Raw genomic sequence first — 23,409 nt, forward strand, 5'->3', positions numbered from 1 at the left:
TGCCTTCTCTTTTCTTCAGCCTTTATCTTACGTTCTGTGTTTCTCTGGGAATAGATTTAAGATTAAGGTAATACAAGAGTTTATAGACGTGGTCTAACAGATAGATTCTGATAAAAAACAGTCCACTGTAGTTATTGTCATAATATACAGAAGGGAAATGAAGTTCAGAAGTCTGTCTGAAGATGTAATGTCAGTACCACAGGTGGGACAGGGAAGTCTAATACCACAGCAATCCGTGAAGCTGGGACAGAGCCTAGCAAACACACTGCTCCAAACTTCTGTGCCTGTGTGGTATAGCAGAGTGTTAGGACCCCTTAAGGACCCAAGAAAAAAGCTAGCTCCACACTATTCTGTAGAAAGTAACGAAGGTGCTGGAGACTGGCAGAAGAATATAATTCTCAACTATACAACTGAAACAGGATCAAAAATAGTGTGGTCATAGGATCATGCAGTGGAGGACTCAGAAGCAGAAAAACTTGACTTTTTCTACAAGAAGGAGAGGTTTTTTCCCCTACAAGCCAGATGTAGTTGAAGAACTTGCTTCTTCTGGGCGAAAGGAGGGTTAATGAATTTTTTTTATTTATTTATTCATTTTGACATTTTGGATTGATATGAGGATTTCTGTTTCATTTAAAATGTAGTCAGGGTGAGGTGCTTACCTGAAATATCTGCCTTTTGGTGGTCCAAATGACAGTGAGATGAGCCTGAATGGGTGGGGTGAAGTTGACAAGGCGAAGAACCGTACCCTGATATCCTGATATAGAAGATTGTTTCTTTGAATAAAATAATTTTACTTTTCCTAGGTAAATTGGTTTAGCATCGCAGCATAGTACCTGTAATTCAGTTTATAATTACGTAAAAAAACCAGCCGAACAAACAAAAAACCCCAAAACCCCACACCCCAAACAAAACATATCCTTACATATACCAAGTGCTTAAGAATCCACAACAGCTTGAAGATACTCCATTTGAAGTAATATTTTAAAAAGCTGGCAAGACTGTTGCTGTTTGAATGGCTGCCTTTTTCAGCAGTGTGTTATATTGTTGAACAGTTTTTCATTCCTGACTTAGAAACTGATTATGCATCCACAGAGCATAAAACTTTAAAGTAGTGAGAGAAGTCCAATCAATGTTTTTATAAAAGTGCACAAGAGCCACTGCCAAAGCGTCATAGTTTCATGAAGCTATGCAGAGGGTCCTGGCATGCGGACTGCTTGGTTAGATTCATTCCTCTGTGACCCAAGCAGATTTTAAAGTTTAAAAATCTTCACTTTCACTTGAAAAAGCTTCCTTGAATACATAGTAAGTAATGCTTTTAGCTCCTCAGCACATAGCAAAAAGTAAGTCCAAATACAGTTTGAAAAACTATGAATCTTTTAAAATTTCAGAAGCTACTTATAAGAATTAAAACAACAAGGAGATCATGAGTGGTATGACAGAGTTTTCTGCTCCGCTTGCTGCAAGGAATCATGCAGAGAACCTCATGTCCCTTGGGAATGGAGTAGCTGTACTGCCTGACTTCAGGTACTCATGTGGGTTATCTGAATCTTCCCCTGCAATGCAAGCCTTTACTTCTCCCTCTTGACTCCATGGGAAATTCAGGCTCCTTAATCTCAGTGCTGTCACTTGCACCCTACTTGGAGACCGAAAGTCTCAGTGATGACATCATCTTCAGGTCCCCTCCAGCTGTCTTCTGTGCCCACATTGTTAAAATCGGAGGTGATGGGGATGAGATGCTGTAATTTATTAAATGGCCAAACTGAGTCTTACCTGATGTTGCCAGTTAAGGTAACGCATAGGAAACAGCCGTATCCCATATGTTCTGCCCAAGGCTCTATACTTAGAGTGTATTCAGAAAGGGACATATGAAAGCAAGTGGTGGAGTATGTTTAAAGAAAAGGTAGATTTGGTCTGGTCCCACTCTCTTAAACTCTAAGCTGACCAAGCAACACTCAAAGTCCCATGATTTCCTAGTGTCAGAATTTAATTCCATTTTGTGCTGTTTCTAGGTTCTGATGCCATTTGTGTGTACCAAAAGCTCAGTTTGCATACAGACAGCCCCGTAGGCATGTTCACCGTTTTCCCAAGTAGTACATTTACAAATGCCATTTACAAAAAGCAGTGCTTATACATGTAAACCACTGCAAAGGTGGTATAATTGCTGTTTTCTCATCAGATTATTTTCTGTAGGTAAAGGTTGCAGTTGTACATTTCTGAATAAAGTAAAATTCTTCAGTATGTGAAATTTCTGATTTTTCCTTTCTTTGAATTTCTGAAGAATCTGTTTTTATGCCAAACCCATTTTTATGGCCATATGTTGATTTTTCTAGGCAGAGTTATAGGAAGTGACTAGATTGTATGATCACCTTGTCTATCATGCCTGCAGGTAGCTTTGAAAGGAAGATAAGTGTCAAAAGCATAATGCAATCTGAGTGTAATTTATGAGAATGACGTATGTGAGAATGTTTTAGGAAATCAGTATCTTTTAGATGGAGCTGCAAAGATTCTGAATTCTGTCATTGTTTTGAGGATCTTTAAAGTGAAGTGGAAAATATAAAATAATGTGGATCTGTGAAATCCTCAATGTTATGTCATTTACCCTCATCATGAAGCAAATGGTTGTCTGTGGAAGCTCTGACAAGGCTATTTCAGTCTTCTTACTATATATTTATTAGTGTATATTCTGTTGCTGTTAAATATATGTTAAATTACGTTAAAGGAAACTTTTCAATGACATAGCATAAAACAAGTCCAATCAGAATGTAAAAGATGCATGTTTTCTTCAGCATTCTGAAGTAGGTTGCAAAAATCCCACTGTGCTTGCTCACCTTTTCCACCCACATCTTTAAAAAACGTACTTTTAGCATTTACAGTCGTAATTAAAGAGATCGCCTATTTGAAGACTAAGCCTGTCACAGTTTAGTTGTCTTAATGAAAGAACAGTTATATACTTTCAGTAGATCTCTTAACATCATTGAAATAAAACACGTGAATGTCTTCATTATTTTATTATTTTTACTTATTTATTGAAATAACTACACCAATTTTTGTTGCATGATATTTGTATAAATGGTAAGTTAGTTGAGCTAACTGTTTGGTTAGGAAGATTCATTCCCTGTCTTTTTAGACTATCATCCTACAAATGCTTATATAATTTACTTGGCATATATGTGTAGCAGGGTTTCAATTAAATGAATATTGATGGAACTATTACCTTAGGTTATAAAGTAATCAACCAGAGATTGTTTTAGTTTTGTTATTGTGGAATACCAAATGCTTTATTGGGACTTAACAATTAAATGTGTGCATATACTTCCAAGTTTGTGCACATACTTCCAAGTTTTTATGTGTAAAATAAAATGTAAACTAATGTGTGATACCTATGTATGAAATTTGCAGATACTAAGAAAAGTGCAATATTAATGGTATATTTTTATTTTGTAGCTTGGATCATCCTCCTCTGTGCCTTTTACATCTATATTCTCACAGCTGTTCATGACTGTTGTAGTCCCCCTTATTATTGGACAGGTATGTCTTTTAAATATACATTCTTATTTAAAAAAAATAAGATAAAGAGAGCTATCTTAAAGACAGACTGGCAACCTGATAAGCTGCCACATAGGAACAGCCTCAGGATAGTGAAGTCTAATATCAGAGAAAAGATGCTACAGTGCTCCCTGGAGCCACATTGATCTTTGTTGAGATTGAGCATCTGTCCCTCACTACCACAAACATACGCTACTGCATATCGAGAAGGGAGTTTGTGAACATAAAGTGGGAAAAATGGCAGCCCAGACTGTGAGAAATTCCAGCCCCATACAAATGAGCTTTGAGAATACTATATAGTCCTTTTGTCACATGCCCTTTGCCTGGATGATGAAGGAAGTTCTCCCTGTGTAGTATCTACTGCTAATTACAGGAATAAAAAATTCTCAACATTAAAAAACATGTAAGGGCTAAGCAGTCAGAAGTTAAGAAATCATAAAATTAAGGCTGCTCGAGCCATTTTGCATATGCTTTACAATAAGGGTTTTAATTGCACAATTGCAAACTATTCTTTCTGCATGACTCCTCTATCATTTGTTACACTGGATGGAGGGTATTCATGGAATGAGCAGCTGTTCAATATTTCATTTTATACTCATTGTTCGTATTGTAACACAAGGCCTTATTTTTTTCATGGCATATGATAGAAATCTTTCACTGAATGTAAAGATACTAATTGCAAAATAAGATTTTCTGAGACACTTGTATCTGTAGTATCTGTTTTTTCACAGATGTTAATATTAATTATTTTTTTCTTCCACATCATGGTGGTAAGTTGCTATATTAAGACCAAAAGTTGTCAGAGGTGTCCACTATTCTTGGACACCAAAACACCCGAAGCCTAATTCTTACATACTTGTAAGTATTCATTGTTCTCAGGCATTCAGAATGCACGAAGGGAGTATCAGTGGGATTTGCAGTTCATTCCCAAGGGGTGCTGTTGCTGATTCTAGTATCCAGTTTAACTCGGGGTTCAGCTGGAACTTTCTGAATTTTGTCAGCCTAAAGCAGGCTTTGAAATGGAAAGCATGGTTAAAATGTAGGCAAATGAAAGTGGAGTCTATAAAGGAGCACCCTGGACAAGGTTAAGAATATCTGTCATTGCCTGTGCTATGTAGAACAGGCAATCAGTCTTGTATCAAACTATAATTGCACATTTCAAAACTAGCACGTACTGTACCTTACTGAAGCCCTAGTGAAGTTTGTTTCTTATGTGGTAAAAAAAAAAAACATTAAAGCCTTATAAGAAGATGAGCATGATAAGCATGACAGTAGCCACCAGCATCAGTACCTGCATAACCTGGCTGTAACCATACCATGTGGAAAATGGGCATAACCTCTGTGTCCCTGAAGGCTATTGAATTGCTCACGTGCTTTGAGTTAAATGCCTAAGAATCTCCTTATTAGTTAAGACCACAAAGGGTTGCTGATGAACCTACCTGTGTATCACATTCTTATCTCATCTAAAATAAGTCTCCACCAAAAGCGGACAAGCAAAAGCACTTGAATCCTCTCATTCTGAAAGGTCCAAAAACTGGAAGCTATTAGTTGCAAGCCTTAGTTGGAAATTTCTAAGAAACAAATAGCATGGGAGCAGATCTAGCAATAAAGTAACCTATAGTGATGGGGTATTAGCAAGCTATACTGCAATGTAGGAAGTCTGAAAATGATGGTAGATTGCTAGACAAAGTGATTGTGAAATTTCAAGAGGACTTTCATCTATACGTATAATGGCATGTTACTTTGGAGGGATGTTACAAGAAATTGCTATGCGAGCTAACTGGTGGAGTTGGGGGTTTTTTTGGCTTCACCAAATAATAAGGCTAAATAACATGAATTGAGCAATAAGCATATAAAATAAGTGCTCTGAATGATCTTAAGTTCAAAATCAGAATTGTGATGAGACTTAACTGAGAACAGATGTGATTTAGGAGTTCTGATAAAGACTGAAAGAAAAAATAGAGAATCTTAAAGCTTGTGTAACTCAATCACAAATTTATTTAAGAGTTTGGGTTTTATAAATACACTTCAACAAGAAATAGGATGATTCTCCTTCAAAAGTGTTTGAAGCAGTTTCTGGAAATGAATGGTCAACAGAAATAGCTCACATTCTTCTAAGCATAAAGACTTTGTTTCTAAAGTTACTGCACTTGATTATATCTGTTCAGAGGATATGGAAGAGAGGAAATGCTAAGGATAGCTACAGATTAAAAATGCCAAGGGTAGTTTAAATTGATTTTCTTGATTAGGTAGAACTGTACAGTAGTAAACCAATCTGCCCAGGAATAGAAGGAATAGAAGCCATTTTTTAAGGTGGATATCCAAAAATAACATGCAGTAATCAGGGGAAAACAATAAGCAAGAAAAGGACTGACACTAAGAGATGCAGTGATAGGTCTGCTTGCCCTTCATCTGGAGGTGACATGGATCAGTTCTGATTAAATGGGAAGTTTTGCATTTAGTTTGTAGACCACTACTCACTCATTACTGAACGGTTGCACAACCTGCGGCACAGCAACATAATACTGCTTTGTGAATCACAAGTTGCTTGCTCTGGGATTCCAGATACATTAAGAGATAATGGCCCACAATTCATGAATGATGGTTTCAGCAGTTACTTCTAATTTATCATTTCATGCCCACAATGTCAATTCCTTACCATGCACAGTCATACTGCTCAGCAGAAAAGTCGGTGGAAGAATGCCTGGTAAGGTTACCTGGTAGCAAAGAGCTTGATTGGGAAAAAAACAAGCTTGGAACCTGCCTGCTTGGAGGATTGCTTCAGTTCAGCCTTCCTAACTCAGCTGTGATCAACAGAGGCTTTACGCTCGATCCACATCAGTGTTAAACAGAGAAGGCTGCTTAAAGGAAGCATTCTCCAAGGGCTTTATTTTCCTTTAAAAAAAATCTCGCCTGTGGGAAAACCTGTGTTGCCTAAACGCTCATTTCCTGAGCAGGCTGCAGAGCTGGCTGTTTGAGCAGCCCCTGGGATATAAGCAAAGCAGATGAGAAGGTGCTTTTAGATTTGTTTTGTTTGGGGTTTTTTGTTTGCTTTATGGCAAAATGTATCAAGAGTTTTGGTTGCTTGGCTGACTTGTCAGAATTTTTAATGATGGCTGGGAGAGAAAAGTCACAATAGTGTAACTGATGCTTATTTCCTACTGTTTCTCGAACAATTTTTTCAGTGTGGCAAGACTGCCGTTGACAGGAGTCAAACACACTTTTCTAGCCACTGACAATGAAATGCGTAAGGGGCTGCAGGTACAGGTTATGCTCAGGTGGTGGCTGCCATTTGTTAGGTAAAGAAGGAACTGTTAAAGGAAGAGGAAGATGCTATGTTATCAGAAAGGCACTGAGTCTCAGAGATAGCAGTTACCGATAGATGGTCTTCAGTAAAGAGAATCACTCTGTCAGAGATGTGCAGGTTGTCTAAACCGAAAAAAATGTTGTGGCCTGCATCTTCTGTGTCTTCAGATGTGTTTTGCTAATTGACAGTATGATGTTCCTCAAATCAGTATTGATAATGTAATATTGCATTTGTATTTATAGAGTAACGAATAAGATGTCTCTGACAAGAGGTCTTCAAAAAAGACATAATCTATAGTATTTTATAAAAATCTAATCTTCTATAAGCCTTGAAGATCTGTAGTGTGTAAGAGCTTGTTATTTGTGCACCACTCTTGCATACCTCTAAGGGGAATTTGAGAATGCTTGTTATATGATAAACATGGTAATAGATGTTTCATGGGAAAGATTTTTTAATTTGCTCTGGCAGCTTGAAGTTCTGGTTATTTCTTTTCCTGGGTAGCAGAGTTCTGATGAAGATTGCTGCTCCTGAGCTGTTATGATTTTGCTAAAATAATTGTTTCCTTGTCTATAGATGTTGGTAATACTTTTAGTCAGCAAACAGTAAGGTTTCAAGAAATCTCTAAGCAGTTTCTCCATGACCAGTTGTGAGATTTGGCTGAAGACTGTTGTTTCTTTGCTTATTTTTTTCTTCTGAAGTGACAGATAACAGGAACAGTGAAAACCACTGCAATATTTCCTTTCCTCTTTTTGCAGACTTTCTCCATTCTCTACACCTAAATGCTTATGACAGACTTTTATTTTATGTTTTGTATTAAAGAGCGATTTATGATTAAATGTTAATGAAATAGAATTTTCACTGTGCTTTCATTATATTCTACTAGTTTGAACATTTTTCAAAGCAGCACACCAAAACCCACTGTTTTCTATGAATAAATAATAAAAAGCTTGTCTGTACATTATCATTCATGCATTCTCTAGTTGCCCCATTGGTAATTTGTCTGCCAGCGTAAAGTGGGCACTTCACATTAAACAGACCTTAACTAAAGCTAAAATTAATGTTATGATTCTAAGTAGTTCTTCTTCCCAAATCTATAAAATGAAGCCAGTTGTACAGAAATCCTCGCTGAATCTAGTCACACAAAAAAATCTCGATGTCCTACAAGTAAAGGATTTTAAGTGCTTTCTGCATCGTTGCCCAAAATGTTCCAGAGGAACCCTATCAGCATTTGGGAGGTGTGCTTATAAACACAACTCTAAAAGGGTGCTGTGTTGCAATACAAGTTGTCAGTGAAATTGAGACTAAAAAGCTTAGCAATGTATTTATTTTTAAAGAATAAGAAATTGAAGGGGAAAGGTAGGTGGCAGTTGCTAGGGAGCAGAAGGTACTGTTCACCTAAGCCTAATGTTTGTTTATAGTGGGTGGGTGGGGGAAACAATAGTTAAAGAAACTGTTATAAAAAGGGAACAGTGTCAAATCCTTTTGTTCTTGTAACTTAAATCCACATGGAAGTAGTCCTACTTTCTCTTCAAAGTCCAGGGGAGCTGCAGGGAGGAGGAGTGGTACCCTGGGAGATGAGCACTTCTAGAAGCTTGTCGCAGAAAACTGAGATGGCAGATAAACAGCCTTCAGAACACAGTTGGCTCCCTTCTGACGCTTGACTCCAACAGGGAACAGAACCTAGTCTCCACAGAAATACAAAATATGAAGAAAACATGTACCACTGCTACAGGCTGCCTTTACATTTATGTCATGTTGCACCTGTTTGTAAGGTTTTAAAGCAACAGTTGTAAATTACCCCAAAATGTGAAAGTTAATTTGGAAAATGGCCTCGTGTGAGTTTTATAAAGCTAGCTTTGAAGGCGTATATGTGTCAGGAGCTGTCTCTTGGGAGTAAACTGGCTGACATAATGGAGTAAGATAGCTTTTAGGGGAGTTTGGTAAGCTGAAGAAAGACAACAAGATGCTTGTAAAAAAGATTTTTTTTCCCAGATTGCAAAAACTTTTTTTTTTTCCCTATCCCATCTTCAGAAAAGAAATATTAGATTGCACACTTTGTAGAATAAGGATAGATTTGGCATTTGTTGCTGTCCTAGAAGGTATAGAAAGGTGGGTGAACCAGTACAAAGTTTGGGACTTTATAGCAGTATACAGGAACAGGTGAGAATGCGTGCCTTCACACAGGTACAGTCCATATAAAATTATCAGGACAGGGTCTGGCTGAAGTGATATGAGCTCTGCTTTGGAAAAGGGTCTGTGCATTTGAACTGCGATGCGGACCTTGGATATACGGAGGGTGGCTATGCTATGGAAATCTGTGAAGCATATTCCATCTTATTTATGTCATTTCTACAACCCGCATAATCTCCCTTCCATTCCAGTATCTGATTCTTTCTACTGATTTTCACAGTGACTGTCATCTTAGTTCACTTTTTTTTCCAATTTTTTCCCCCTTTCGTATCTTCCCAGCTTCACTGAAGTAGTTCCCAATATTTCATGCTGTTGGCTTTCTTGGTTTGGCATCACTATATAAGAGGAGATGTTGAGAAGTTATTGAACTGTTGCAAACATCTAGCCTGACTCAAAGTTTTTCAAAAGAAAATTTTGCATTGCAGAGTTCATTGCAAAGGTCTGTTGCTATAAGTAGTAATAACATTACTTAAAAGTGAGTTAGGAATCTTACCTTAAAAGACAAAGTAAATAAGGTAACTGCTACATTTAGGTATAGTGACAATCCAGCATAGTTTCAGCTTGTTTCCTTGTGTGTTTCAACACAGGGAAAAAGTGACTTGTGTTTCTTTGTTGAAATGGTAAAGCCCCAGGTGTTTTTCCCAGGTATTTAGAAGTACATACCAATACATAATAAACAAGAGGAGCAGAAGTGCAGTAAAAACATTGTAAATTCTGTTAAAGATTAAATCAGTCCAAAAGAGTTGATAGAATAAGGAAAAATCTACTTTGTGTAATGATGTAAATATCAAGAGATACTCTTGTGTGTATAATGGAAACAGAAAAAGTGACTTATAGCCATTTCCCCTAGTTTTTTTTCATTTCATGGGTTTAAAAAAAATTAAGTTGAAGATCTAGATAATTTTTGAAAGATGTACTGTATTACAAATGTCAGAAATTATTCCATTCCATATACATAGAGGGGAGCTCCTTGCCCTATTTAGTTCAATTAGTAATGAACGTTAATGAATTACATTGTTTATTACATTTTTTATCTTGTATGTCCAGCACTTGAGCAGGCAGGTGGAAACAGTCTAGCTGTATTTTACTGACAAATTTCTCTGGGTATACAGTGTGACTGTTATGAAGGTATAATTAGATAAGTGAATTGTTTTTCTATAATATATCTTCTGCTGTTTTCATGTATGATCTTATAACGGATGAGCATTATCTACCTGCTTTCCTGGAATAGCAGATTGTGTTTCTTTGTACAGGGGATGTTAAGTGAATTAAGCACATGAGCAGTAAGCCCATTTGCTTAGGGAGGCTGGTGTTTAGACAAGGAGGTTATGGCAGGATACAGAGCAGTCTGGAGGAAAAATACTGTGGATGTAACCGTTCTGGTAGAAGAACTAAATTGAAATGGGGACACTACTGTTAATTCATGTGTAATTACATTCCTTTGTTGTTAAAAATTAAATCCTGGGCAAGAGCAAGGTTTGAGCCTGGAATTGTTTTGAAGAAAATTTGAGCTGATGCCTTTCCAAAAACCTTTGGAGAATGCCAGGATGTAGTCACCACGAGGTAGTTGCCTGATGGACACGGTTATGTTCTTTTAAGATCTAACTTTTCTGTGAGTTTATCAGCACCTTTCATCATGCAGGTTATTTATAAAATATCACCTACTGCAAGGTTTTGCTTCTCTTCCTTTCTTCTCCCCACTAAACCACAGTTTGGGGGAAGGATTCACCATGCATTGTTCTTCCATGTGCAACCTCCAGGTCAGCCATCAGGAATTCCTTGCTCTTTGGGACTGCCATTTAAATCTGCACAAAAATCTTTGCAGTTCATCGTACCTAATGTGATTGCTACCATAGGACTAGAGGGCCCTAAGCCCTCCTTGCAGAAGTAATTCTGCAGGAGTCTCAGCAGGGATACGGGTTGCAAGGCCTTGAGATTGTGCATATGTTCTCTGCAACATGGTACCATCCTGCAGCATTTCCCCCTGTAAAGTACATTTTAAAATGCTTTTACATTTCACATAATGATTATTCTTTCAACAGCTCTGCCTCCCTCTCCCTGCCCCCCCAGATGTTTTTAACTGCATTTATTATTTGAGGAATTCCCTTTCACTAGGAACTATGGAATTATTGCATCTGAAGAGTACTCTTCTTTTTGCTCTTTTCCATCACTGTGCCAGTCTGATGGATCTATTTTAGATGTCAGTCATTCATATTTCTACCCCAGGCTGTAAGTTCATCTTTTCACAGGAGTATCAGTTCAGACATTTTCTCAACTGCTTGTTTCTTCGGTGCTTGTCCCTCCCTTGTCCCCCGTTGTACTGGTACGTACTTCAAAATACTGGACTTTGTTATTTCAACTGAGAGGTGGCATACTGGTACGGTGCCTGAGTCTGGCATCCTTCGTACAGGCTGTAACATGCAAAAACTATCGTGATCGCTTTTGCTGTGTTTGCAGACAAATGAAGCTTAATATCTCTGCCCAGGCTCCGAATTACCTATGAGATTCTTTATTTAATCATTTCAGTCTGCGTTGCTTGTGGCTTTTCAACCTCTATTAGGCTTCCTGTCAGAGAGTGCCGGCACGACAGAACAACAAGGTTCTCTGACTGGCTGGCTCTGTACTTTATTGTGTGTCGTCTTTATTGTATTTGTGGGATTTATCGTTATTTCACTACAAATCTTCACAATTTTTTTTTAAGTTCTGCGTTAACCCTGAAAAATTATAGAATTGGGTTAAGAATTAAAAGGCATCCTTGTCCTGAAACAACTCTGCAGGGCATAAATAAGTAACAAGTGGATTGGTTTTCAGTCAAAATGAATCAGCTGAGATGAGCTTCCCTGTGAAAAATCTAGTTGAGTTTTTACAGATACCTGTAGGGTTATATTTCTCCCCTCTTAAGTTATACAAGAATTTAGATTACCTTGAATCAGTGATCATAGGCTGAATCAATCTCTGAAATTATAGGTCGTCCTGAACCCTGTGAGAAGATGAAAATGTATGGGATTCTGTGTTAGAGACAATGTATTTTGTCTGTGTTTTTACAGTATATATTTAGGATGACACTGGGTTGATTAGATGATTTCCTGAAGCCACAATTCAGTTCTTCAGGGTCCGACTATGTCATTTTTTTAAAAATACAATGTTCAGAAAGAAGCCATATTCATATTTATGGTTGTTGATTCACAATAATTCCAGACTAGATAGAGGTGGATATTTAAAGAAGATAACAGCCAATTGGAGATGTTGAGAAAATACTGCTTGCAGTTTCGTTTTTAAAATGGGGGTTTTTTTTCTCTTGTATGTCAGTCCATGATAAATATGTGTTTACAGGTATTATTGTCATGTATGTTATAATTATACCTTGTACAGATACAAGGTTATTGTTTTCATAATAAATACCTCCAGTATAAGTTGTACTGTGGCATAATTAACCATCACTTTGCTTTTTCAACATCTTGTTACTTTCAGTATAAATCTTCTGGAAGGACCACAAATAAATAGGTGGTCTTAAGTAGCTTTTCTTTTTCCTCAATGTGACTTTAATTTAGGGGATAATAGGATTTTTTTTAAAAGTTCCTTAGAAAACACTCACTTTAGAGGTGAAAGGCTTTGCTTTTTGCTTCTGATAATTACAGAGTTCAAACCTGCTCAGATTAGACTGATCTGGTCTTCCCACTTCATGTCTTTCACACTGCACACTAAATGTCTTCACTCGGCCTTTTTGCCTCTCTTTCATCAATGCGGTGTCTTATTCCTACCTGGTAGCTTATAAGGAGGTGACTGAAGGAGCTCCACTGAATGCTCTTTCAGAAGTTTGGCCGTATATTCTGAGTTGTGTTCTCTCTTTAACATCTGGCAAGCGTGAAAATTTAGAGTTGAGTGTTTTCACGCATTCCCTTACGTGGTTTGCTGTAAATCCGTTATTTTTCATCAGCTTAGCAGTGCTGGGAGGTAAGTGCTGGTCTTCAGCCTGCTTAGCTTTGTGTGAGCCCCATGTGCCGAATTTTTAGCATGTGCCCTGCCATGTGGTCGATGAAGTCTTTTGGCTGTGGTCACTGGGATAGCTCCTTCCAGGACTTCCCTATTGAGAGACTTGCAAACAAGCTGGGAAGGCAGTGAGGAAAACTGACAGCTGTGAGGTCAATCCCGCAGCTTTGGCAGTTAGTGTGTGAAAAGGTCCTATGGTAGCATTGGTGATGATGCTTTGATATTAATCTTGAATACCTCTAAAGTCTTCTGTATTATTAAACCGATAGTGGTGATGTTTGTTAATGGTACTGCTAGGGGAAGGTAACGAGACACCTTTAGAGCCCTCTGGTAGATCTCCTGCTATTATTTCTGAAAGAGCCTGGTAACAGAAAACATCGGGAGGTCTCAGGAGAAATTAGGCAAGATAATGTGATTGCTGAAAAATTAACACAAGTGGCAGCTGTATGATAAAAGCTTTAAAAAGTTTTTTCAAACCGAATAAAGTAAAGAGAAAAACTAAAAGCAACTCCTCAGGCAGGGCTGCAACAGATGCATTGTATCTGCTGAGGCTTAGTCCTGTAGTATTTGGCGTAATTTGAAAGTTGAAGTTACTTTAAAATTTATAGTTGTTTCTAAAAAATTCTTGAAAAACAAGTTCAGATTCTGTTTCCTCAAAGTGCAAAAGTTCCACTAAGTACAGTAGGTTTCCTTGTTTTCATGTGTTAATTCTGGTATTCTAAAAGCGTGCAAATGGCATTTGTCTTTGGATTTACAAAAACTCTAGATATTCAGGGTTTGAATTATTTAAACTCCCACAACACATGCACTTTTGCTTTTCAAGCTTGAGTTATAATTTAATTAAAAACTTCTGGTGCATCGCTAGCTATTTAAATATTAAAATGTTCCATGGATCACTTTCGATTATCTACCGTCATGAAATTCCTGAAGATGTCAGATTTTTAAGATTCCCAAAGTTGCACTTGGAATTGTCTGTTGATGCAAAGGGGACTGTGATAATTACATACATCCATTAGTATCAGCAGAGGAGATAAACTTTGGGGAGGCTTAATGGGCATGTCTCAGTGACAGCTAGCAAAGAACATTTGGCATGATTAAGGATGGGTTTGAATGTACTTGAAAATATACTCTCATTATGGACGCCCAGTGGAAGTTGCACTACAAATGTTAAATTCCCCAGAAGAAGAGTTGTGTGGCAGGGAAGCTTTGAAATCCACTGTGGCCGTCATCCAAATTACTCTCTTCTCTTTGTGTCTTTCTGCTGTCAGATTCACTTTGTGATGCCCAACTTGGCTCCCTGCATCTTTGAAAAGAGGCAACCTGTTGGTTTCTGTGTTTCAGATTGTCCGAAGATACATCAAGGACTGGCTTGAAAGGAAGAAGCCTCCATTTGGCACTATCAGCAGCTGTGTGCTCCTGATGATCATCTACACAACATTCTGTGATACTTTCGCCAATCCAAATATTGACCTTGATAAATTTAGCTTGATTATAATAGTGTTCATAAGTAAGTTCAGCCTTAAAGCATCTCTTTTATCTGTGTTTCAGGTGTGTAATGAGCTGTATGTACTGGAAATGGTGGGGCTGTGGGGATACTGGCACAGGGCTAGAGCTTGTACTTTTAATGTGTCTGGTAAACCAGATTACCAGACTTCTTAGGGGCTGGAGGCTTTTAGGGGATTGAGTAAGCATTTAGAGAGGGATGAACCCTGCTATTTAAGTGTGCCTGAGATTGCTCAGTGGTCCTCCCTTTCTAAAGGGGCACGGTATTACTTTCCAAGTGTTTACGACCATTCTGTTTTGGCTTCTTTGTTATTAAACAACCATAAATGCACAGATGTTGCGTTCCAAACAGAAAGGAAAGGTTTGGGTTTGAGCTGTAACTCAAAACACTGTTATAACTTAAATAGTTCTTCCTTACCATATTACAAACCTAGAAACTAGTTGGGAGTTTGAATGTGTTGATATATTTCTGTGGATGAACATGCTTCTTGCAGAGTTCGTTTTAGAAGCACTGTAGTCATTCAGCCCTAAATAACATACACATGAGAATAGACTGCTGGTATCCTTGCCATCAGTTAAAAATACACTTGCAGATCACTACCTCCCAGGGAAAGGCAGTGGTATACAGGCACTGTCTCTTCTCCCAGTAGAAAATTCCCATCTTGCATCAGACTGTCCAGAGGCAGGAGTTTCAATTTGCTTGGGGGAGAGGTAACTCAGTATATACTACAGTATAAATCACATCTCATACACTCTAAAACTGTTAGATTTCAAGAAATCAATGCATCACCTACCTTGAAGTGTGTGTATATTCACATGTTTCTGTTTAATACAAATAATGTAACTTCTATAAATCCAACCTGCATGAAAGTCAGTAGGAAATTTGCCCCTCCCTGCCCTTTGTGGGTCAGTTCTTATTCTATCCTAATTGTGGCAATTTTTTGGATATGAAACACGATACGTGTGTAAAATACTACATGGAATTATAAATGGTACTGTATAAACACTTCATTCTGAAAGCAGAGAAGAAGGAAGCCATGCTAAGGAGCTTTTTTTCAAAATGGAGGAAATACTTGTTTGCACAGGCACCTGAGAAGGACCACATCCGAGATCCACTTAAATCAGTGCAGAGTTGTCAGCAAAAAAGAGGGATATGGAAATTTTCAACTCTGACAAGTCAAACAGGCAGAGAAACTCAGAATGAAGTAATTTCATGTTACTGTGCTGACTGCTACTTTGGGGGGAAAAAAAAAAAGTTCTTTTTTAGTTAAAAAGGTATGTTCTTCCTTGAACAGTTGGTGTAGAGTGGTTGCTTCCATTGCCTTTCTTGTCCTTTCTTTTATTTCTCTGCAAGACAACTCTGCATTTGTGCCATGTGTCATTATATATATCACTTGCAGTGCAATACGCTGAAAATCATTATATATACATTTTCATTGCCAGTGTGCATAACTGGAGTTTCTTAGTAAGAATATTAACATAAGCATTGAAACTGCGTGGAACATACTAGACATTTGTTTTTTTTCCTAAAATATTTCTAAAACCAAAAAACAAGGAAGTTGTGGAGATGGATATGCACATTGTATTCTAGAAAAAGTTTCTGTACCACCATTGGATGTGTTGTCTGGATGTCTGTGTTGTGTTATACCAGGATGTGAAATTAGCATGAGGAGTTTGAGATGAAACTGCATTTATTATTCTGCTGAATAATGTTTTTATGTAATTTTTATGTTAATATTCTAGCCACAGCAAAATATGCACAAGGGATAATTGGTAGCAACACATGCTTATTGCTTTACAGAATTATACGTATTAAGGGATTTTTTTGTCTGCGCATATTAAAGTACTTAGTTGCAGAAAAATTGTAATTCAGGAACAATGGATAGCTTCCTTAGTTCACGAAGGAAGAATTAAGTGCATGCTGAGGTGACATTTATACATCCTAGGAAATGTATGTAAGAGAATGGAAAATGTCACTGGTAATAGCTAATATCCCTGCCACGTTTCCCAGTTGTAAACTGGGGACAAAATCAAATGTATTGTCTTGGCTTACACTACCCCATGGGACACATTAGCCTTATTGCGTTCACAAGTTTTGCAAGGAGGAGGGAGAGGACCCAGCCCAGATTCTGCTGCAAGTAAAAGCCCTTCCCCCATAACCCACAAACACTCTCAGAAAAGGTCTGTGCAGGTCACAGGGTTTCTCCTCCAGCTCCGTGGGGAGTTCCCGCACTCCTGCACGATGCTCGGTCCCTGCAGTCCCAGCAGCTACTCACAGCACAGCGGGGAAGCTGCCTGCTTCTCGCCGCATCTCCACCGACCAGGGGTGGGCTCTGTGCATCCCACAACCCCTGTGGGTGTCAGGAGAGCCGGCGGAGAGGAGAGCTCCCCTCAGGATGCTCAAAAACCATCCGCACTTACAAAGGTGACTGAGCTTGAACGAAAGCTGCTTTGTCTGATGTACGCTGCCCAGTTCAGGAATTAGCCTTTGTCTCAGAGGGAATTAAAATGTCTGTGATGATCTTCTCTTAATAGTGATCATTCATCAAGAGAGTAAATATACCCAGTGCACGAGAATATTTATTGTGATCATGGTTACACATTGTACTTTCTCCTGTTAAATAGAAAGGGACTAAATTTAAATACTTGGCAACCAGAGCATGTCTGAGAGATTTTATATTGTCAACCCAATAAGCAAAACTAGTGCAGACAGATGTGCAGCATGCAGTAGTGAACTTTCCTGCCATTCATTGTGTCAAGAAATACTTGATTGAGAAGAGTTACCTCAGGAAGAACTTGTGTAGCCATGATATTAGTTCTAGCTTTCTTGGATGTAATGATACTTACTGTTCTTTCAGACAGTCTTTAAAGGTTGTCTGTCATTGGATTTCTCTGGATAGACTTGGTCCAGCCTAGCTTCTGACCTGTTGTAGGGGGACAAAAGGCATGTACGCAGCAATTGCAGAGATTTAAGTGATCTTTACTTGTGTGATCTAAGTCTAATTTTAACTTGTTTCTCTTTCAGTATTTTCTGTTCAGATGAGCTTCATGTTTTTGACTTTCCTCTTCTCTACAAGGTAATTGAATGTGCTGAATCAGAACCTTTGAATATTTGTTTTGTATGATATCTTTGGCTTGGGTGATACAGTTTATGCAAATCTGTAAGGGCAGGTTTCTGAATAGGGGTGACCTCATTTTTGTATTTCATATTGTCCTTACTGCATTTTCTCTGTTAGAGTTTCATAGGCTAAGAGAGCAGGACCTGAATTCTGTCCTTTCTTGTGTGTTAATTACAGAGTTGTTAAATCTCAATCAATCACTGCTATACCTCATCCACTGAAAAAAATGGATTTGCACAGATGTCACTGAAGGTATAATTTGCCCTGCAGACATGCTGATGACATATGAGAGAGAGAACTCAGTTTGACTTTTTACATCTCAAGATACATTTGCTGGGCTGGCAATTCAGTCTTCTCTGTATATGTCAAATTTGTTACGTTTATATGGTGATTCTTAAAAGACAGTTGTCCTGAACTAATGTTTGGTAGAGCCATTTTTTTTTTCCTTTTAAATATCGACCAGGAAGAACTGTTGTACATGCACTTCTCAAAAAATAGTACTGTGAGAATGGTGTTAGCCAATGGCTTAGTGCATCACTGGAGCTGGTCAGATTATCCACCATTGTCTTCTCACTTAGGCTTACTGGAGTATTTTTCTCAGCAGCACTCTACTGAATGGGAAGTGCCACAATACAGCAGACTCCAGACATATGCTTTATATGAATTATACAATATCCGTAAGGGAGAATCACAAAGAAGGGTGCAATGCCTTAGAGCTACTTATGCTTTTTTAGTGCCACAGAAAATTTCTCTGTGACAAGATCACACCCTGACCTTAGAAGGCATTTTTAAATAACGTTTGAACTGCTAGACCTAACCTGGGGGGAAGATATGTCCCAACTCTAAAATCTAAAATGCCATAAGTAGGAACCAACTCAGTGTGGTAAATATTTAGAATCTCATAAAATGATTCCTAATTTGAACCAAAGGGTGATCCGTTGGCCAGTCATATACCTCTCTCTGTATGTCATTTTTCCATCCTTCCTGGCCTTACTCCCAGTGTGTAAACCCTTAGATGCAGTTTTTCTCTGAAGTGGAGGATAACTACATATTCTAAGCAGTGCTCAGTGTAGACTCAATATACTATCTAAATTGAGCATTTTGTTAGCATTACATACTAGGAAAAGAAATCGTAGGTCATTCTCTTTTTTTACAGAGGCAAGCTAGCCACTGCTGTATTATAGCATGTTTGCAAAAATAACCTTGGCTGGAATAAAGTTTTGTCCTACATACCATGTGCCCAGAATTTGTCTCCTTCACACGGGAGCACATTCATTAGAGAGTTTGCCACAACTGAGAAACAATTCTGCTTTTAAAAAAAAAATCAAACACTACTGTTCATTTGTGGGTAGAATTATTTCTGTCACTAGACCTGATCAAAGTGATGTGAATGTGCATATGGATCCTCAAAGTAATGTATTTGATCAATGATGTTTTAAGAAGGTTTTTGTTATCAGAGGTTATTAAAACTCTTTCTTTTCTAGGAATAACTCTAGTTTCACACCAGCAGACACAGTGGCTATCATTTTCTGTTCCACACACAAATCCCTCACCCTGGGTAAGTCAGGAGATAAGCTTTTGAGCAAAACAACAGTAACATTCATACCTTGCTGTGTTGGAAAAATAAAATGTTGTTGGTTGATGGCTTTTCTGCTTAAATGGTTTTGGTTTTAGTGTGACAAGTAACGCTAGTATTAGCTATCAACCAGTATGATACTAATAGAGGGATAATGTTCTTGCACAGATAAAATAAATGCTTATTACAGGGCAGTCAACATAGTCTTCTCAGCTCAGATTTTAGTGGTTATACAGTAAGACCACCTTATTTATGGAAAGCTGGATTTTTCTTTCTGTTCTTATTCTGTTCTGTTGCCTAATCCAATATTGATAAAATTTCAGGTTTGTTACTGAAAAGATCGTAAGGTATATCCGCCCAGTCTCACAGTAAAATCGTACACCTAAAAGCTGGGATGTACAAGTGAAAATCAAAGCATGTAGTGTATTCAGAAACCACAAATAGACAATACTGTCTTTTGCTTAACATGAGCAAAATGTATGTGTTTATTTTAAGTCTGCAGATATTTTGGATAGTTTTATTTATTAGAATTCATTTATCAAAACATCATTGAGATATTTGTCACTTATGACCCCTTAGTGATAATAAGATGTTCTGATGGAAATTCACAAAATACTGCTAAATCAGTTATGCTTACAGCCACTTGGCTACTGCTTCATCCATTATGTTCAGTCAGTGAAATGACTAGAATATTTTCTTACTGTTTTTCAAAATATGAAAACATGTGTTTGATAAAGCATATGCGACTGACTATATGCCTTTTCAAGACTGTATCTGTCAAAGAGAAACACAGCTAGTGTCAATAACAAAGGTAAGAACTCAGCCTGAAACAGGGGAAGAACAAGTCGGGACTTAGGTGAGATGTTTTCCAAGTCAGTTTAATGTAGCGAAACTCATCTCAGGGTTCTTTGCTTCAGCCAGGCCTGTGCTGCAGAACTGTTAGCAAGTGCCCTTCAAAGTCTGTGGGAAGTGAAGGAGTTCCTGAAGACAAGAAAAAGGCAAACATAATGCCTCTTTTTCACAATGGAAACGAGGAGGGGACGAGGAGTTATAGATCAGTGAGTTTAACTTCATTTTGTAGAAAACTACTGAAACAAATAATTAAATTATTTTAACAGTGTAGGAAGAAACAAGGAAATGAGTAACAGCCCCATAGATTTGTCAAATTCATATCATACCAAACTAACCTAATTTCCTTTCACACAAGGTCCTGTTGCAGAGAAGTAGCAAAAGTTGTATAGCTTGAGAACATTATGGCTTTTGACATTTGCATGATGTTTTGGGCTCCACAATTCAAAAATTATGTGGACCAAGTGGAAAGAGATCGGAGGAGAGTGCCATGAATGATCATAGATCTCAAAAATGTGACCCCAGAGGAAGCTTGAAACAACTGGGATTGTTGAGAGAAGACAGCCTGAAATGCAGTAGTGATCTTCAAAAGGTTGACACAAAGAAGGAAGAAAGTAACTCTTTCACACTGGTCTTTGAAAAGGGAAGGACTTTGTTACAATGATGATGATTTAAGCTAATAATCAAGGAAACCTGTCTAATGTAAAACTGTTTAGCTTTGGAATATGTTGCCTATTGATGTCTTGAATCTCCTATCATTGTAGACAAGCCTCAGACAGGAATTAGCTAGAGTTGATCCTGCCTTGGAGCAGAACATAGATTAAATGACATTAGGTCTTTTTCAGCCAAATGTTCTATGAAACTGAAGCTTCAACTAATAAATGAGCTTGTATTCAGGAGGATAGTTACACTTGTATTTCTAGAAAGCAACTGCACACGTAAGTCATAACACACTACTGTACTTGCTATTTGGAGGTGCGTATAAACTTAGGACACAACTGTGATACTGCAGAAGAGAAGCTGGTGGTATTTAACAGCACAAATGTGTAAGTCTCCCCTTCCCTCCTCAGTGAAACTAGTTTTATATACACTCTGTTGAATACTTCTGTAGCTTGCCATGACACTAAGAAAATAAGCACAAAGCCTTTTTTTAATATTTAAGTCCTAGAGAGGCTCACCATCACCCAGAAAAAAATGAGGACTCTTCATTTCTTTTACTCACTCCACCAAGCATCCTCATGCAGTCTGTCTTGATCTGCACCCTATGCAGACACCTGAGTTGGTTCACTTTTCTTCTGCTAGTACACTCTCCTTTTTATATTTTATTTTCTCCTTTAGAAGAACCTAGTTTGAAGTTCCTAGCTTGCTTGAGTTTTTGGCTCACATTTTCCCAATTCCGAGTTACTGCTCTCATTAGCACAGCCTGATGAGTCAGGCTTTGTATTTTGCAGCTTTCTTTGCCCAAGCACACCAATAAAAATACTTTGGCCACCTTGACTTCGGGGACTTCTACAGCTTCTCCCCAGCTATACATGCTTTTATCCTGCTAATACAGACGTCTCACGGGTAAGTGTGCAAGTTGAAATGAAACAGGCAGATGGTAGAACACAGCATTGCAGGACTGTTTCTCGGCTACAGACTGTTCCGTTTGTCAGCTTCGGGACTGACTACCTTCATCCTTGAAGAGCTGGTGTCTCATGGAAAGCGAGTTTGCCTCCTAGGAGGCTAGTCACAAGATGTAATTCGTTCTTAGGCTTTTCACTTTTGCACTACTTTGCCTTACTGCTCAGGGCCTGCGTTGAGATGGCTGGTTGGTTGAGACCTGTGCTTCCCTTGCTGTATTCCATCTCTGGGGCTGAGCTTTGTCAAGGTTTCTTTGGGACTCCCAGGTTTGTCTTGCGTGGGGCCAGCAGCAGTGTGTCCTGAATTGAGCACCACCCCTGATGGGGAAATGCTCTCTTTGGCAGTCCCTGGGAGCCCGTCTTCGGTAAGCCTGAGGGCCCCACCACTCTTGTGTGCACCCCTACGCAAGTGTGTGCACTACGTAGGTGTGCCTGCTGTGTATCAGTTTCAAGCTGGCCGGTTTTGAGACCACTGGTATTTTACTCTGTTCGGTATTAGTACCAGGTCCAGATAAGATAAAGCTACATAAACACACATTTCTGTGTCAATAGAGAGTTTTATAAAGCTGTACTGCAATGAGGCATGCCCCTAAGCTCATGATGTAAACAGGAATGTTAACCAGAGCAGCTAGCACTTACTCCTTCACTGAAGGTGGAAGCAGAGTAGATCTACTTTGTTTTTAAGGATCAGCCGTTTCTGAATGACAGTTAAATCTACCCACAGCACCATCTTGTCCACCCTGATCGTAGCGGAAACAAGAACAGACGTAGGCATTTTGGCCCTTACTCTTTTGTTGTTCTCACACATTTCTACTTGTCCAGAGGTGTTTGCTATAAACCATGTACTGAGAAACCTTCTGTTCTCTTGTAGCGGAGAGAGTTTTTCCCTCTCCCTCTGTCATTACAATGCCTGAAAGCACACACACAGCTCAGGGTCTGGTTTCACATCCGTTGTGGAGCTCTGCTTTGTTTGTCTTCAAGATTCCAGTGGTAGTGTATAAATGACCCCCCAACACTTGTTCTTTCGCTTTGAAACTGATTTCTCTCAGCTTGGCAGGTGAAACTCCAAATAGGTACGTCTGGCCCTTTCCCTGGGGAGCTTAGAATGGCACCGACTAAAGTGGGAGAAGAGCTGACAGCTTTAAAGCTTTAGAAGTGGTAATAGGAGAGGCATGAGAAGACTTTTATAAGTCACTTTCTCCCACACCATATTATGAAACCAACTAATTCCCATGCAGTGCATGCTCATGAGGCCAACTGCCACTTCCACTGTTGAATCCATGAATAAGTGCTTGCTCTGCACAGAGATGAGTGCTGTTCCCATATGCTGGGTTTTATTTTGTAGACAGAACAGTTGACACACTTTTTGTCTCAAAGATCAGAGTGCAGGGCATGTTTGTGTAAGGACAAATTACACAGGGTAGGTGCCTTTGGTAGGAACACAAGCCGATATTTCTGCATAGAGCTGGGTGCCCTGGCACTTTTTTGTATACAGTGCATCACATATGCAGAAAAACTAATAAGTATTTGTATTTCACTTAATGAGTGAAACAGGATATAAACTTACAAGGAGTGAAGATAAATATAGTATTCACAATGCCCTCTGGCATATTCACCCACACTTTGTTCTCTTTCTCTCCTTCTCCCTACTCACATATATGCACAGTACATGTGAGCACACACATATGCGGACATTTGATGCATGGC

At 38.6% G+C, this 23,409-nt stretch overlaps 1 protein-coding gene across 4 annotated transcripts in view; it reads left to right on the plus strand.

Moving 5' to 3' along the window:
* The window catches only part of SLC10A7 (solute carrier family 10 member 7), a 157,368-nt gene that overhangs the window by 114,917 nt on the left and 19,042 nt on the right, over window positions 1–23,409 (plus strand). For all 4 annotated transcript variants that reach the window (XM_041124991.1, XM_030019342.2, XM_030019327.2 and 1 more), the window contains 4 exons: window positions 3,445–3,528; window positions 14,375–14,540; window positions 17,562–17,613; window positions 19,140–19,213. In XM_041124991.1, coding sequence (XP_040980925.1) covers window positions 3,445–3,528; window positions 14,375–14,540; window positions 17,562–17,613; window positions 19,140–19,213 — 376 coding nt within the window. The remainder of the gene's footprint in view (window positions 1–3,444; window positions 3,529–14,374; window positions 14,541–17,561; window positions 17,614–19,139; window positions 19,214–23,409) is intronic.

The sequence above is a fragment of the Aquila chrysaetos genome, chromosome 1 (assembly GCF_900496995.4).
Source record: "Aquila chrysaetos chrysaetos chromosome 1, bAquChr1.4, whole genome shotgun sequence".
In the NCBI taxonomy this organism is placed as follows: domain Eukaryota; kingdom Metazoa; phylum Chordata; class Aves; order Accipitriformes; family Accipitridae; genus Aquila; species Aquila chrysaetos.